At 35.6% G+C, this 15,429-nt stretch overlaps 1 protein-coding gene across 1 annotated transcript; it reads left to right on the forward strand.

Annotated features, from left to right (window-relative positions):
* Positions 1-8,867: 8,867 nt before the first annotated feature.
* LOC132744557 (uncharacterized) lies at positions 8,868-14,144 on the forward strand. The gene is made up of 7 exons (XM_060733310.1): positions 8,868-9,037; positions 9,690-9,869; positions 10,870-10,994; positions 11,524-11,609; positions 12,597-12,734; positions 13,588-13,701; positions 13,938-14,144. The coding sequence occupies exons 2-7, from the start codon at positions 9,723-9,725 to the stop codon at positions 13,967-13,969; spliced, it is 642 nt and encodes a 213-aa protein (XP_060589293.1). The 5' UTR covers positions 8,868-9,037; positions 9,690-9,722; the 3' UTR covers positions 13,970-14,144.
* The last annotated feature ends 1,285 nt before the right edge of the window (positions 14,145-15,429 follow it).

Consider the following 15,429-nt stretch of genomic DNA (forward strand, 5'->3'; position numbering starts at 1 on the left):
CCCCAAGGTGCATAAGTGCACATGCTGACCAACATTCTTGTAAACTTTCAGGCCTACAAGTGAATACTTTTTGAGCTATGCATGAACAAGTTGAAAATTGCAAATTTATACTACTGTTAGTCAAGGGCAATAACTCTAACAAAACTGAAAAAAAATCCACATGCAAAGTCCCAGGTTCATAGCTTCACAGTGATGTGAATCAATATTCCTGTAATTTAGTGATGTTGATCATTATTCCTGTAAAGTTGGTTGATTCTAACTCAAGCACTCAAGGAACAAATAACAACATAATGAAAAGGTTTTTACTAAGTCAAGGGTAATAACTCAAAAACTGGATAAATCCACAAGCGAAACCCCAGGTGCAAAACTAAATGTGCTGAGCAACCTTCCCGTAAGGTTTAATGACTCTGTGTCAAATCCTTTTTGAGTTACATGCGACACAAGTTGAAAATTGCAAAAAATTTCTAAGTCAAGGGCAATTACTCTAAAAATACTCAAAAAATCCAGACAAAAATACCCAGGTGCACAATTACACATGCAGCCTGATCAATATTCCTGTAAAAGTTCTTGACTCTATGTCAAATCCTTTTTGAGTTACATGCGACACAAGTTGAAAAATGCAAAACTAAGTCAAGAGCAATAACTCTAAAAAACTAAATAAATCCCGACGAAAATACCCAGATGCACAACTACACATGTTGATCAACATTCCTGTAAAGTTTCATGACTCTAGGTCAAATCCTTTTTGAGTTACATGCGACACAAGTTGAAAATTGCAAAATTTTACTAATTCAAGGGCAATAACTCTAAAAATACTAAAAATATCCAGGCGAAAATACCCATGTGCACAACTTCACATGCTGATCAACATTCCTGTAAAGTTTCATGACTCTAGGTCAAATACTTTTTGAGTTACATGCTACACAAAAGTGAACGGACGGACGGAAGGAAGGAAGGACGGACGGAAGGACGGACTGACAAATGGACGGACGGACGGACAAAGGTAAATCTAAATGCCCGCCACTAAAGTGGGGACACAAAAATCTGACTTGTCCAGTGTTTTGGTATGACATATTAAAATGTCATATATAAACATAATCATTTATAGCCTTCAAAAGTTGTGCCGCGGAAACCAATCATTGCAAAGAAAATAGTTTAATCGGGGAATAACTCTAAAAATGTAATCGGTTCATTGCAACTAACTAAAATATCGAATACGATCTGTGTTTTGATAAATATATTTATATGTTAAATTTAAAACAATCATTGTGCTCATTCAAATGTAATGATGTGGAAACATCGTCAATGGACAGGTGGATGTACGGACAACGCCATACCATAATACGCCTTCTTCGGGCCTACAATAACTGTTTTTTCTGCAATGTTTATACGGGGATATTTTGTGCCGTCCTGCCAGCCCCGTCCCAATTGTTTTCTCCAAAAACTCAAACAGTTGCTTATTCCAGCTGTGGCTTTCCGCGCTGACAACCGCATTTTCCAGATTCCAGCTAATTTTCATTAAAACTTTAAACATGTATTTAAAGGCAAAATATTTTCAGAGAGCAAAGGAATTAATTTACGTTAATAACCAAATAAAAGTCAAAATATTGAAAAACACTTTACTACGTTGGCCACGCGGTATATCTATATGGTGAAAAATACTGCAAAATCAGTCATTCATTGCATGTAACATGTTATAATTATTTGTTAAATTATAAAATATTTTTACTTTTCTTTACATTTAAATAAGTACATTTTTCTAAAGGTTGATATTATTGAATTGGTTTATTATCTAGAGGCATCCAGCTTAAAACACAACAATATGAAATGATCTCTAAAAACATCAAATAAAGCATCAAAATTATCAAAAGGTAGAAAGATTCAAGTTGATGTATTAATAGAGTGTTACAAAATGAACACATCCGCTTACTAACGTCGTAATTAGTTGTTTGTTATGTTTGCAAACATTTAACCTTGGCATACTAACATATTGTTTTTGTTTGTTTTATTTCTAGAAGTGGTTGGGAGAGGTTTAGGATATCTTGGGAATAAAATAATAACATTATTACGTTAATCCCTTGAATATTTTATTGTTCGGAAATATTATGATCAAAATAATTTTCCCCTTCAAATACCAACACTTTTAGAATAATTGCGTTCATAGAATGTTAATAGGTATACCACATATTTATGTAAATATTCTATGACATTTGCATTTTATCCTTGGAATGCTGGGAAAATTGTCGCCTGCTAAAATGTCGTGAATTGAACGTAATTTTTAAATTTGATCCAATAACAACAACAAGCAAATAAAGTGAGAGATCTCTTAGTGAAGAAAAATGGTCGCTTTTCCGATCGGTGACGTGATTCTTCTCAATGTTAAGAATATAATTGTTCGTAAAAGAACACCTTTTTTGCTGACTATCGTTAAACCACCATCTCTCTGATTCCGTTGCGAATAAACTAAAAAAGCAAAGAAATAATATTGAAAATTACATGCACTGGAATCGATCTTTCATATGCCATTTTCATATGCCATGTTGAATTGAATTTCGCGATCGACACCGTTGGGACAGAGAATGAGCAAGGTTCCCTACATGCACGCGCATTTTAATTACCGAGCGGGGTAACAGTTCAGTTAAAAACATGGCGAGAGAGGGTGATGAATTTAATATTGGTAAGTGTGTATTTTGCACGGTTTTCCAGTGTTTTATATATGTACAAAGGTATATATATTTATGTAAGTGAGTAATCTGTAAACTAGTCATTTTACAAAACAACTTCGAACATTTAAATCTTAACTTCATAGTATGTGTTGTCAGTTAATTGTTTTTATCTAAAGAAAAAAAGAAGTAAAAAGCTTTAAAAAAGAATACAAATTTTGAACGTTATTTTAGACTCATTTTTTTATTTAATTAATCGATTATGATGTATTTGACGTCAATGTTCATTGCATTTTCCTTAGATACAAAATCTTGAATTTTTTTACAGAAGTGTTTTTCGGTATTTTACTTTTAAAATATATTGTTAGTAACTTCTTTGCGATAAATATTCACAATTTAATCAATAATTTAAAATTTGACATTAATAACACACATGTTTCTACATTCAGCGATCTATCATTGACAAACTGACACAGGGTTCTCAGAGAATTTTAATTAAAAGACACGGACGAATTGTTTTGATCTACGTGTTCTTTCCTGTGCGGGACAGTTCTCGTCTGCGTGCCTTTTAAAATTTTCAAATTGTTAAAGTAGAATATTGAGGCAAGAAAGGTATGCCTTTATTATTTGTGTGGCCAAAATTTTTATATAAAAATAGGTATGATTTATGATAATAAACACGCACGTCTGGTCATGCTAACTGAGTGTGTTGTAGTTTTATTTAAAAGTAACATAGACCATTTGAACTCATGCAAGGACTTGTCCGCAACAGAATCAGACAAAATGGTATTGTAACAGTTGGCTCTGATAGCCACTGTGAACGCAATAAAGCTGACACAACGCACGGTAATAGATCTTTAAGAGGGTTCTTGTCGCAATATGCAGTCTTAATACCCCCTTCAAGTCCATGTTCATTTCTAGTGACTTCTGCAAAACGTGTACAGTCTTCAGATTCCTGCAATTCTTTACATGTACAGTCTGGAGACTCCTGCAATAGTATGTCAAGTCGTGAGAATCCTGCAATATTATATTATGTACAGTCTGAAGACTCATGTAATAACAAGTACAGTCTTAAGACTTGCTATTACGTGTACAGTCTTGCGCCTCCTGCAATTACCTTTACAGTTTTGAATCTCCTGCAATAACATGTAAAGTCTTGAGACTCCTGCAATAACAGGTACATTCCTGAGACTGCTGTAATTGCATGTGCAATCTTGACACTACTGATATTTTCATGTACAGCCCTGAGACTCCTGCAATTACATATTTAAGTCTTGGTACTCCTGCAATAACATGTAAAGTCTTGCGACTCATGCAATTACATGTAAAGTTTTGTGACTCCTGCAATTACATGTACCTGTCTTGATACTCCTGCAATTACATGTACCTGTCCTGAGACCCCTGCAATAACATGTACCTGTCCTGAGACCCCTGCAATTACATGTACCTGTCCTGTGACCCCTGCAATTACATGTAACTGTCTTGAGACTCCTGCAATTACATGTACCTGTCCTGAGACCCCTGCAATTACATGTAAATGTCCTTAGACTCCTGCAATAACATGTAAAATCTTAATACTCCTGCAATTACATGTACCTGTCTTGGGACTCCTGCAATTACATATCCCTGTCCTGAGACCCCTGCAATTTCATGTACCTGCCCTGAGACTCCTGGCAATTAACATGTAAAGTCTTGATACTCCTGCAATTACATGTACCTGTCCTGACGACCCCTGCAGGTACATGTACCAAGTCTTGATTACTCCTGCAATTACATATCCCTGTCCTGAAGACCCCCTGCAATTTCATGTACATGCCCTCGAGACTCCTGCAATTACATGTACCTGTCTTGAGACTCCTGCAATTACATGTAAAGTTTTGTGACTCCTGCAATTACATGTACCTGTCTTGATACTCCTGCAATTACATGTACCTGTCCTGAGACCCCTGCAATTACATGTACCTGTCCTGAGACTCCTGCAATTACATGTACCTGTCCTGAGACTCCTGCAATTACATGTACCTGTCCTGAGACTCCTGCAATTACATGTACCTGTCTTGAGACTCCTGCAATTACATGTACCTGTCCTGAGACCCCTGCAATTACATGTACCTGTCCTGAGACTCCTGCAATTACATGTACCTGTCCTGAGACTCCTGCAATTACATGTACCAGTACTCAGACTCCTGTAGGTACATGTACAAATCTTTAGTCTCTGAGACTCATGCAATTACATGTACCTGTCTTGAGAACCTGTTTCCTGAATTCCTGCAATTACATGTACCTGTCTTGAGACTCCTGCAATTACATGTACCATTCCTGAGACTCCTGCAATTACACGTACCTGTCTTGAGACTCCTGCAATTACATGTACCAGTCCTGAGACTCCTGCAATTACATGTTTAGTCTTGAGACTCATGCAATTACATGTACCATTCCTGAGACTCCTGCAATTACATGTACCTGTCTTGAGACTCCTGCAATTACATGTACCTGTCCTGAGACTCCTGCAATTACATGTACCTGTCCTGAGACTCCTGCAATTACATGTACCTGTCCTGAGACCCTGCAATTACATACCCCTGTCTGAGACTCCTGCATTACATGTACCTTTCCTGAGACCCCTGCAATTACATATACCTGTCTTGAGACTCCTTCAATAACATGTAAAGTCTTGAGACTCCTGCAATTACATGTAAAGTCTTGAGACTCCTGCAATTACATGTACCTGTCTTGAGACTCCTGCAATTACATGTACCTGTCTTGAGACTCCTGCAATAACATGTAAAGTCTTGTGACTCCTGCAATTACATGTAAAGTCTTGAGACTCCTGCAATTACATGTACCTGTCTTGAGACTCCTTCAATAACATGTAAAGTCTTGAGACTCCTGCAATTACATGTAAAGTCTTGAGACTCCTGCAATTACATGTGCCTGTCTTGAGATTCCTGCAATTACATGTACATTTCTTGTGACTCCTTCAATAACAATGTAAAGTTTGTGACTCCTCAATTACATGTAAAGTCTTGAGACTCCTGCTATTACATGTAAATCTTGAGACTCCTGCAATTACATGTAAAATTTTTGAGACTCCTGCAATTACATTTAAAGTCTTGAGACTCCTGCAATTACATGTAAAGTTTGAGACTCCTGCATTGATTATGAACTCACACACCGTTGTATCCTATAAGTAAGGCTATTTTTGGCCCTTTTTATAAGCTTTTATAAGACTGTATTACTTATAGAACAAAAATGAATCCTTTTCTTTTTTAGTCTAAATTCCCTGAAAAGTCAATCCATTTTGGAATATATCTTTTAAAAAAAATTGTTTTATCTTTGCCCGGGAATCCCTAGTCAGGTTTATGTTTAAGTAAAGGGGAAAAAAATTTTTCTGTTTTTTTAGAAAAAACCAGTCAAACAACCCAGATGCCCCTCAAATTTAGCCAAACATTTTGCCCCCTTTTCCCCTTTTGGGGGTTGGGGTTTTTTGATTTACGTAAACCCCCGTTTCCTTTTTTTGGGTAAGAAATTTTTCAGAAAACCCGGGGACTTTCCCAAAAAAAAGCGGGATAGCTTCCTCACTTTTAAAATATAAAGCCCCCTGCCCAAATTTCCCAGTTACAGGGGTGGGGAAAGGGGTTTTGATGTCACCCGCCCTTAAAACCACAGGAAAAGGGCGTCCCGCTCCCCTTGATTTTGGGACAAAATTGAATATTTTTTAAAGGGGGGCCTAATTTTACATTTATTTTTTAAATTTCCAATGACTATAAAACAATGGACATTGAAACTTACGAAAGTTCTGAGTATAAACACGAGATATATTTCTTATGTATAAAATATTTGCTCGAAAATCCCGCTACATAACTGTGATTTAGATTGGTCCCCGGTCGTTTTTCGCACCGAGAAAAGCCAACCTAAATCACGCATTGACCGAGCTGTGCAGAGAGAGTAAAGGGAATAACGTTGCTAAAATGTCAATCGCTATCCCTCATCCTACCTTGATAGTTTCGCCGAAGAAACAATCGGGCTTGTGCACGATTCTGAAGTACGACCTTTGTAAATGCCAATCATGTTTTGTATTTTTGATTCACCTTGCGATTATTTTTTGTTCGAAACAGGTCGAAACTACTAGATTACGCCTGTCTAGGGGGGAGAGAACTCCAGTTTACTAGCAAAGGATTAATGCCAGTACAATGTAACACAAGTACATATTATGCCACGATATAATACTAACACGGTCAATCACTCTTATTTCTTTGAAAATATGCATGCTAAAATGCACGCACCTTGCTGCCAATATAAACACATAGTACTAAGGGAGGTAACTCTAGTTATTAGATGAATATGTCTAGTATGATTTATTTCAAAATAAAACGACTTTTTACAATTGAATAGTACTGTGTTATTGTTTGTCAGTGGTGAAAACACGAGAAAGGTGACTCTTTCGTCCTCTCTCCCCTTCTACTTCTAGCACACACATTGTATAGGCTATATCCCATTTTAATCCAACACGATCCCCATTGTGAAAGAACAGCGGGGAATTTGACATGCGGATGACATCTTCACCCGGAAGGGAACGGTGAGATAGAGCTTAGAAAAGTTAGCTCCGTTATCCAATTTCAAAGTTCCAGTTCGTTTCCAGCTGAGACCGTTTTTTTCAAGCAAATTTAACTAACTTCGAGCTAATTTTTAACTTGGAGCCAACTCTCAGAGCCAGATCGTTGTTCAAAGCTTGATGAAAAAATAAATTCAGATCAACGGTTTCAGATCCTATAGCTAAATTGTCGAAGCTGTCAGGTGGCAAAAGCAAGTGTTGTTATTATTATTATATTTTTATTATTATTATTATTATTGAGTGCGTGCGTACTAGTGCGTGTTCTAGTGCATGTTCATGTACATGCAAAATAAATCACACTGCCTTGATCTGGCCATGAATGAATAAATGAATATTTAACATAAAGGACCCCGTCCCCCCCCCCCCCCCAAACACACACACATAAATTGATACATGTATATCCCCAAAACCATCAGTAGTTGAACCAGGATGAAAACGAATATATAAACACCAATATTTTATGCTTGTCTTGTATAATTAAATAGACTGAAATACTTTCTAACCTTTAATACATTCATAATGAACATTCAATGGTTAAAGTATTGATCTAAATGTGAACGTGACTTTTATCTTATACAATTAAAGCATAAACGTAGTTTGCCGGCAAAAAAGTAAAATGTTCACTGCAAATTATTGATTGCATTTACAATAACAACAACTGTTGCAGTTTTAAATATATCTGTAATGTATGATATTTTCTTATCGTGATTTGAAAGCAATTATTTATATGGTAGGAAAATACGCATCGGTCATCTTGACCTCCCTTATGCCGTGTTCTAATCGCATCTTCTCGACCATTTCCGTCAAACATCGGATAAGAATCTCAAACACAATAGTAATAATAGCCGAGGTGTTCCAATTGGCCGTGTTCAAAATTACTTAATGTCATTACTGTACCAGGAGTAGTAAGTGCTACGGTAGTTTAAGCTTTGACCTGCCTTTTGGCAACTTACAACACCAAGCCAAATTTACCATTCCCTTTTACACAAGATTAACAATATCATTCAAAAAAATACCATAACTTGACCAAGCCATTCCGCACGTTATAAACACCATGTATCTTAACTTAACTTAACTTAACTTAACTCATCTTATCTTTTCTTACTTATCTTATCTTTTCTTATCATAACTTACTTTTTATTTTATTATCTTATCTTTTCTTATCTTATATTTTCTTACCTTACCTTGTCTTAATTATCTTATATTATCTTTTCTTATCATAACTTATCTGTTATTTTATTTTGAATTCGTTTCTTTTCTTATTTTATTTCTTCTTACCCTGCCTTTTCTTACTTACCTTATATAACTTATTTTTCATTTTCTTAACTTTTCTTTTCTTATCTTATCTTATCTTTCATTTTATTTTCCTATCTTATCTTATCTTATCTTATGCAACTTGTTACACTCTCGTTTATTTAGTTTATATTTACAAATTTCACATTCACTGGACTTGCAATTTCCCTACCATACGTTACATTATCTTGCCATGACATGTCTGTACTTAGATATACATATGAACCATTTTCAAGCCATTTGTAACATCTTTTGTTATTTTGTTATAATGAATCGTCTGCTATATCACAAAAATTATAATTTCAATAACAAGACATATATCAAAGGTGTCATTATATAGCGAGTTTTACCTTGGCAACATTTGGTGTTGTTTTTCACTGTGCAATTATATACAACGATTTAAATAATTGGTTTTAGATTCATCACTCCATTCTTTCACAGCGTTTGCACGGACATAACATTTAAGGTAAGAAAATTTATACTTAATTATTGTATCATTTTCTTTTTTAACAAACGTAAAATCAAATTCAATTTCAGTCATACAACACGTGCTATGTTTTAAATATTTGTATGATTAGTTGGTTTAAATTAATTAATGCATAACTGAACTTATTTGCTGATAGAATTTTAATCTATCTGGGGTGAAAACTTCTGACAAAAAAAGACTGAACTATTCTCTGTTTCGATAATAAACTGTGTAATGTTTCCAATAGATATGCTGTGTAATGTGATTTATAATTGTAACTGCAAACTGATGAGTAAGTGTACGTTGAAATTATAGCTACCATAGTAATTTTGCGTGCACAATAATCATTTTGCGTGGACAATAAATCATTATGCGTGCGGTACATTCATTTGTGTGCACTATAGCCATTTGCGTGCACTATAATCATTTTGTGTGCACTACAATTATTTTGTGTCCACTATAATCATTATGTGTTTAATGTGCACTTGGAATCCGATGCCTCCAGTTTTGGCTTAAATTACATTGTACAGTGTATATATCTTTTGACTGATAAATCTAAAAAGCATCATCATTATGATAAATTAACCAAATTTATAACAAAATAAGATCAGGCCAAATTGTAAGATTACATTTAATCATTTTATATATACAGAACGATAATTCTCTTCATAGAAGACGAAGAAAAATGAAGTACGTTTCATTCATTTTGATGTGTCTAGCCGTCGGAGCCAGCGCTAATCTGAAAAGTAAAAGTAAATGTGGAGAAACAAATGGCCACCCCTGTCCTTTCATTAGCGAATCTGACCTTGTCACACTTGCAGATTTCCAACAGGTAAGCTTTGTTATTCATATTAACATAATTGCTTTGATAACCACTTGTGCGTGCGTTTGCGTGCTTCTGTTTGTGCGTTCATGCTAATACGTAAGTTATAAACATAAGTCTATGTGTACAGACATGAAGATCTATAGCATAAATCTTAGAATTGTTGACATTTCATGGGCAGGTGTCAAAAGTCAGAAATTATAATACACAAAATACGTATTAAAATTATCAAGTACATTCGAAATTGGTGTTAATATTACAAAAATAAAACTTTCAAAGCAGACAACAGAATAGAATTTTGCCAGACTGCACGGATGTTATGGGCACAGAATGGTCTGACTACATGTTTGTTACGGACGAAGTTAAGTCAGACAGCACGTATGTTACAAATGAAGTCAAGTCAGACAGCACAGATGTTACGGATGGGTCTGGTAAGACAGCATGGATGTCACGGATGGAGTATTGTCATACTACACAGGTGTACAGATGAAGTCTGGTCTATTGTCTATAGTTAAACATCACGGATGTACGGACGATGTTTGATACGGATTTTACGTATGGATTGTCATACTGCAGGGATGTTACTGATGGAGTTCAGTCAGCACAGATGTTTCAGATTGAGTCTAGTCAGATGTACGGATGGATTCTTGTCATCCTGCACTGATCTTACGGATGGAATACAGTCAGCACGGATGTTTCAGATTGAGTCAAGTCAGACAGCACGGATGTACGGATGGATTCTTGTCATCCTGCACTAATCTTACGGATGGAATTCAGTCAGCACGGATGTTTCAGATTGAGTTTTATCATACTGCGCGGATGTTACGGATGAAGTCTGATCATACTACACGGATGTTACGGATTGGGTCAGGTCAGGTTTAGGTGATTTGATACTAAATGACCATAATCCTATTCTCAATCAGTAATTAACAGTATGATATGACTTTTATCTCATTGATAATTTTCACTATCGTACATTAGAAAATTAATTACTTTTGTATATCCACAGTACGTGGTTGGTGAACACTGGATAGGCATTTATTCCTCATCATTCAATACAGGTCAGACCTTTTGCAGGAAGGGAAATCAAAGGTGGAATGACTCTACAACCGGACTGGCTGAGCTGTATTGTTTGTAAGTTACGTAATACAGTGACTGTATGTAGTCCATATTATTTTGAGAACGTTCGTCCGTAACGCATTTATCCGGGCATTGATAATGCTAAAATTATATAATTATATATGTTAACTTTTAATTTTTTTCAGAATTTTTTTTCGCAAGTTGCTTTGTAGCGTCATAGGACATTTAGATAGAGTTCCAAGTTCGTCGCATTTCCTCCTTTTCAGTTTCCATTCATTCTATTTTTAAAAATAGACAGAAAAGAAAACGCTATTTGTTAGATAAATTTGCTTAAAATACATATGAGCCGCGTCACGACAAAATCAACATAATGTGTTTGCGACCAGCAAACATCCAGACCAGTCTGCGCATCCAGGATCCATGCTGCTCGCTTACAGACACTATAACAAGTAAAGAAACTGATAGCGAACAGCATGGATCCTGATCAGACTGCGCGGATGCGCAGGCTGGTCTGGATCCATGATGGTTGCAAACCCATTATGTTGGTTTTGTCGTGACGTGGCTCATATATACATGTACACAGCTCATTCGAGGCTCAGGAATGCTGGAATCTTTCGTTTGTCACAACAAAAAGTGAGGATGACTGTGGGAGAGTGATAGAAAAGGGAGGTAATTCAATTTATTATTCATAATGCACATTTACCGATATTCTTTCGAACAAAAGAACCACCAGTGCTGTTTATCTCTTAAATTATCTCTAATTTATTTTATTGGGGGCATCATTTATCAAATCTACGGCTTCGTTTTCAATATAAACTAGACTAGCTTAAAATTCAGGACTGTCTATTGAATTGATAGTTACCATAGATACATATCTAAATATAGAAAAACATTATACACAACAATCACGACAAAATCTAGTCAGATTCGACGAATATGTAGGGTAAACCGCCTAAAAACAGATGGAATAGGCCTACAAGTATCGTTTAATATTGTGACAAAATCAACACAATATTGAGTCATAGATACAATGGGAACATCTTGCCTAGTATTCACAATAACACAATTGTATCATAGTTTGGAGACCTTTCTGTTGAAAATGTGTCAGGGTTAAATCGTATACATATACATGCACAGTGCGTTAACTGGAGTGCGGGTATTAGTTACCCGCACTCCAGAGCATGCCCGTTGATTGGCTCATTTTTGCTGGGGTTTACATATTGTGACGGCAGAGAAATGGAAAGCGACAGAAATGTCATATTCAGATGTTCGTTCATTGGTTCATTTTTGCCGGGGTTTTATATTGTGACAACAGGGAACGTGTTTTTATGTTTGACTATGATACAAAAGAGAAAGAACACCAAACCACTCGGTAATCTGATTTATACTCGGGGGCTACGCCCCCTCGTACAAATCAGATAACCTCGTGTTTCGGTGCTCTTTCTATTACTTATCTATAGTTTATCTGGTTATCTGTCCTATTATGGTTATATACGTACGCAGGGGACCAGTCTTATCCGATGTTTGATGGAAAGAGTCGAGAAGATTCGATTACCACATTCGCATTTACGGACATATTTTTTTCATTGCAACACGTGTGCATTATCGATGTAAATATTTGAAGTAAGTTGAAGGTAAACAATGATTATTTTTCAGATGCCGATGATGATATCAAATTTTACAGCCAAGATTTGTCCGAATACTTTTGGCAAGACGTATGCTACTCGAGGCTTGCAAATGGAGAGTGCTCTTTCCGCTTTCTAGGACTGTTAGTTAAGGCTTGGAGAGGAGATGGTAGGTCGTGTGTATTTGAGTTTATTTATCCTAGTTATAAAGACCGGTCCCTTTACTCGGTTGTCCATACGGGCGACTCCTCCAGGAGAGTGTTAGTCATATTTAGCTTTTGGAGGATATTGCAAGATATACAAATATGTGCAGAAAGATACATCAATTCAAGAAGCTTCTCCTGGTTCTTGAGCGTGCCAAATGTTTAAGCACTCATGTATGGGATCTTGATTTGATTACATTTTTGTTGTTCTAGTTTGCCAGTCCGGTAATCGAACCAACAATGTCAAGATTACAAGTTTTATGCTCTAACCGATTGAGCAGCGCGGACAGCATTGCGATGGTAGGTAATTTGTTTTTCCTAATTATATATTGGGTCACGTGTCTTCCCGGCATTCTTTGCGCTCCCATAAAGTTTCCTGTCTCAATTTTCATTTACAAGGTCACATGCCTACATGGCATTTTTGGTGCTTGAATTTCATAAATAAGGTCAAGTGTCTTCCCGACATTCTTTGAGCTTCCTGAAAGTCTCTAATCTAATTTCTTATATTTTACGTCACATATCTTCATGACATTATTTGTGCTTCCATGCATACCTTTTCTTATATAACAGCGATTTAGTCTAAATTTCACACCCTTATTTACGTGCCTTCCCGACATTCGTTGCGCTTTTTTATACATTAAGGTATCTAATTTAATTTTTCATTCATCATGTCAAATGCCTTATCGACATTCTTTGCACTGGTTCTATATATATGTGAAACGTTCTTCCAAATACGATTGTTCTGTGATTGAAAAATGCATTTATATCTACATGAATATATGCATATACTTTGAATAATTCTATTGTCGTTTTCTCTAGGTGACCTTGACCTACAAGGATTACCTTGGGAACTTATAACAGCTGACCTGTGGAACAACTTTGGGTTGCGGTTCTCCGGACCGATCGTTAAGTTTTCCTGGAAAGATGGACCAGGTAAATGATTCTGATTTCAAATGTTTACAGATTAATAAAGTATAGAAACCTCTCATCTAAGGTACAACATATGAGCTTTTCTATAGATCATTCTAATTCAGTTTCAATTTATTGATTAATTTGCTGCTTTTTCAATGTCCAATGGTACGAAATTCTTAATTGTTATTTATATTATTATTGTTTATATCTTAACCAAACTTGCGAGGTGTAACATTGTCTTTACTTTTTTCTTTCAGATTGTGGTTTCACTGGTATTATTCCATTTTAGAACTCCAGATATGCCGTATACATGGCCAAATATATACCATCAACAGAGCGTGACGCCTATTTAATAAATGAATTGTACTAACATAGAAACAATAATCTTAAAAGCTATATAAGAAAATAAAAAGGATAGTCTAAATCTGTAGATTCATTATTTAATAAACTACGTCAGAAAAGTGTGTTACTTTTTATTTACATAATCCGCTAAATAGACATGTTTGACATAAAACAAGCTATTGTCAGACAAAATACTGGTAAGAACTCGAAAGTTTTTTTGTTCTTTTAAGTTTCCGTACTTATCGTATGGTAATAAATGCCCAGCCGTCCTGTCAAGCAAAATCCCATAGAACGTACGGACCCTAGATTTCAAGCGATCCACTTTATTGCCAAGGTTACAGTTCAAGCAATCTTGAATCCGCTCTATTACATTATGAAACACTTAAGGCATATTCATAAGAAAATGATCAAATGTTATATATACTGTCACACGTGATACTGAACTGAATGCGGGACATGAATTGTATTTGGTTTTATACGAAAGACCGGTGGGGACATTTCAACTTCATGAATTCCCGATTACAGCTTCATGAATTCATGATTAGCAACGACGGTTATCTTATTAAAAGTAGCTAAATTTTATTTTCCAACTTCTTTCTATGGTTATACGACGTTTGCAGTTTGACAAATGTCTTAGGTATCAAAATATGAAAATATAATGTTTTAAATGTGTTAAATGAACATATTTATTTGACGAAACACAAAACGTCACATTCAAAACGGTAATGAGGTTTTCTTTCTCATGAATGATCTAAACATAATCCTGAAAAATGTATTAAAGGGGCTACACTGAGGTCTGACAGGTAATTTGGTGATAAAAAAAAATGTAAACAAATTTCCTCACAAATCACAATATTATAACTAAAATAACAATAACTTACACTTTAACCAACCCTCTAACGACAATTATGCTAGAAAATGCATTTTCACATTAGCTTTTGATGCAAAAATGAAAGTTGGTTTTCCCAGACATGTACAGAAGTTACCCACAATTCATCGGGTATGACTAAAATACGCAACGGACATTTTTGGAACAACAGAGTGAACGGGGGGTAAAAAAGTCTATTGAGGTGTCTAAGATTCCTGGTGTGGAGGCAACATACTTTAGAGATGGGAACGTTCACTGTAAATTTAAAGGAAAGAACTTTAAACTGACTTCCCCAGATGCTATTTTTGACGTATTGAAGGTTGACCAGAGTGAGGAAATTATGAAGGAGTTAGGGTTACAGCATTTCCTATAGGATGTGCAGGAGGATGATGAAGAGACTTTGCATAGTAGTGATGTTGTGGAAAATATCCAAACTTTTGTTTCTGATCATAATTATTGTGTTGAAGAAAGAATTTGTACTGTTGATAATGATACATATCTTAATATTTCTTTTGTCAATGTCTGTGGTCTTGTTTCAA

The sequence above is a fragment of the Ruditapes philippinarum genome, unplaced genomic scaffold (genome assembly GCF_026571515.1).
Source record: "Ruditapes philippinarum isolate M1 unplaced genomic scaffold, ASM2657151v2 ctg4829_1_1_1_1, whole genome shotgun sequence".
NCBI classification, from domain to species: Eukaryota; Metazoa; Mollusca; class Bivalvia; order Venerida; family Veneridae; genus Ruditapes; species Ruditapes philippinarum.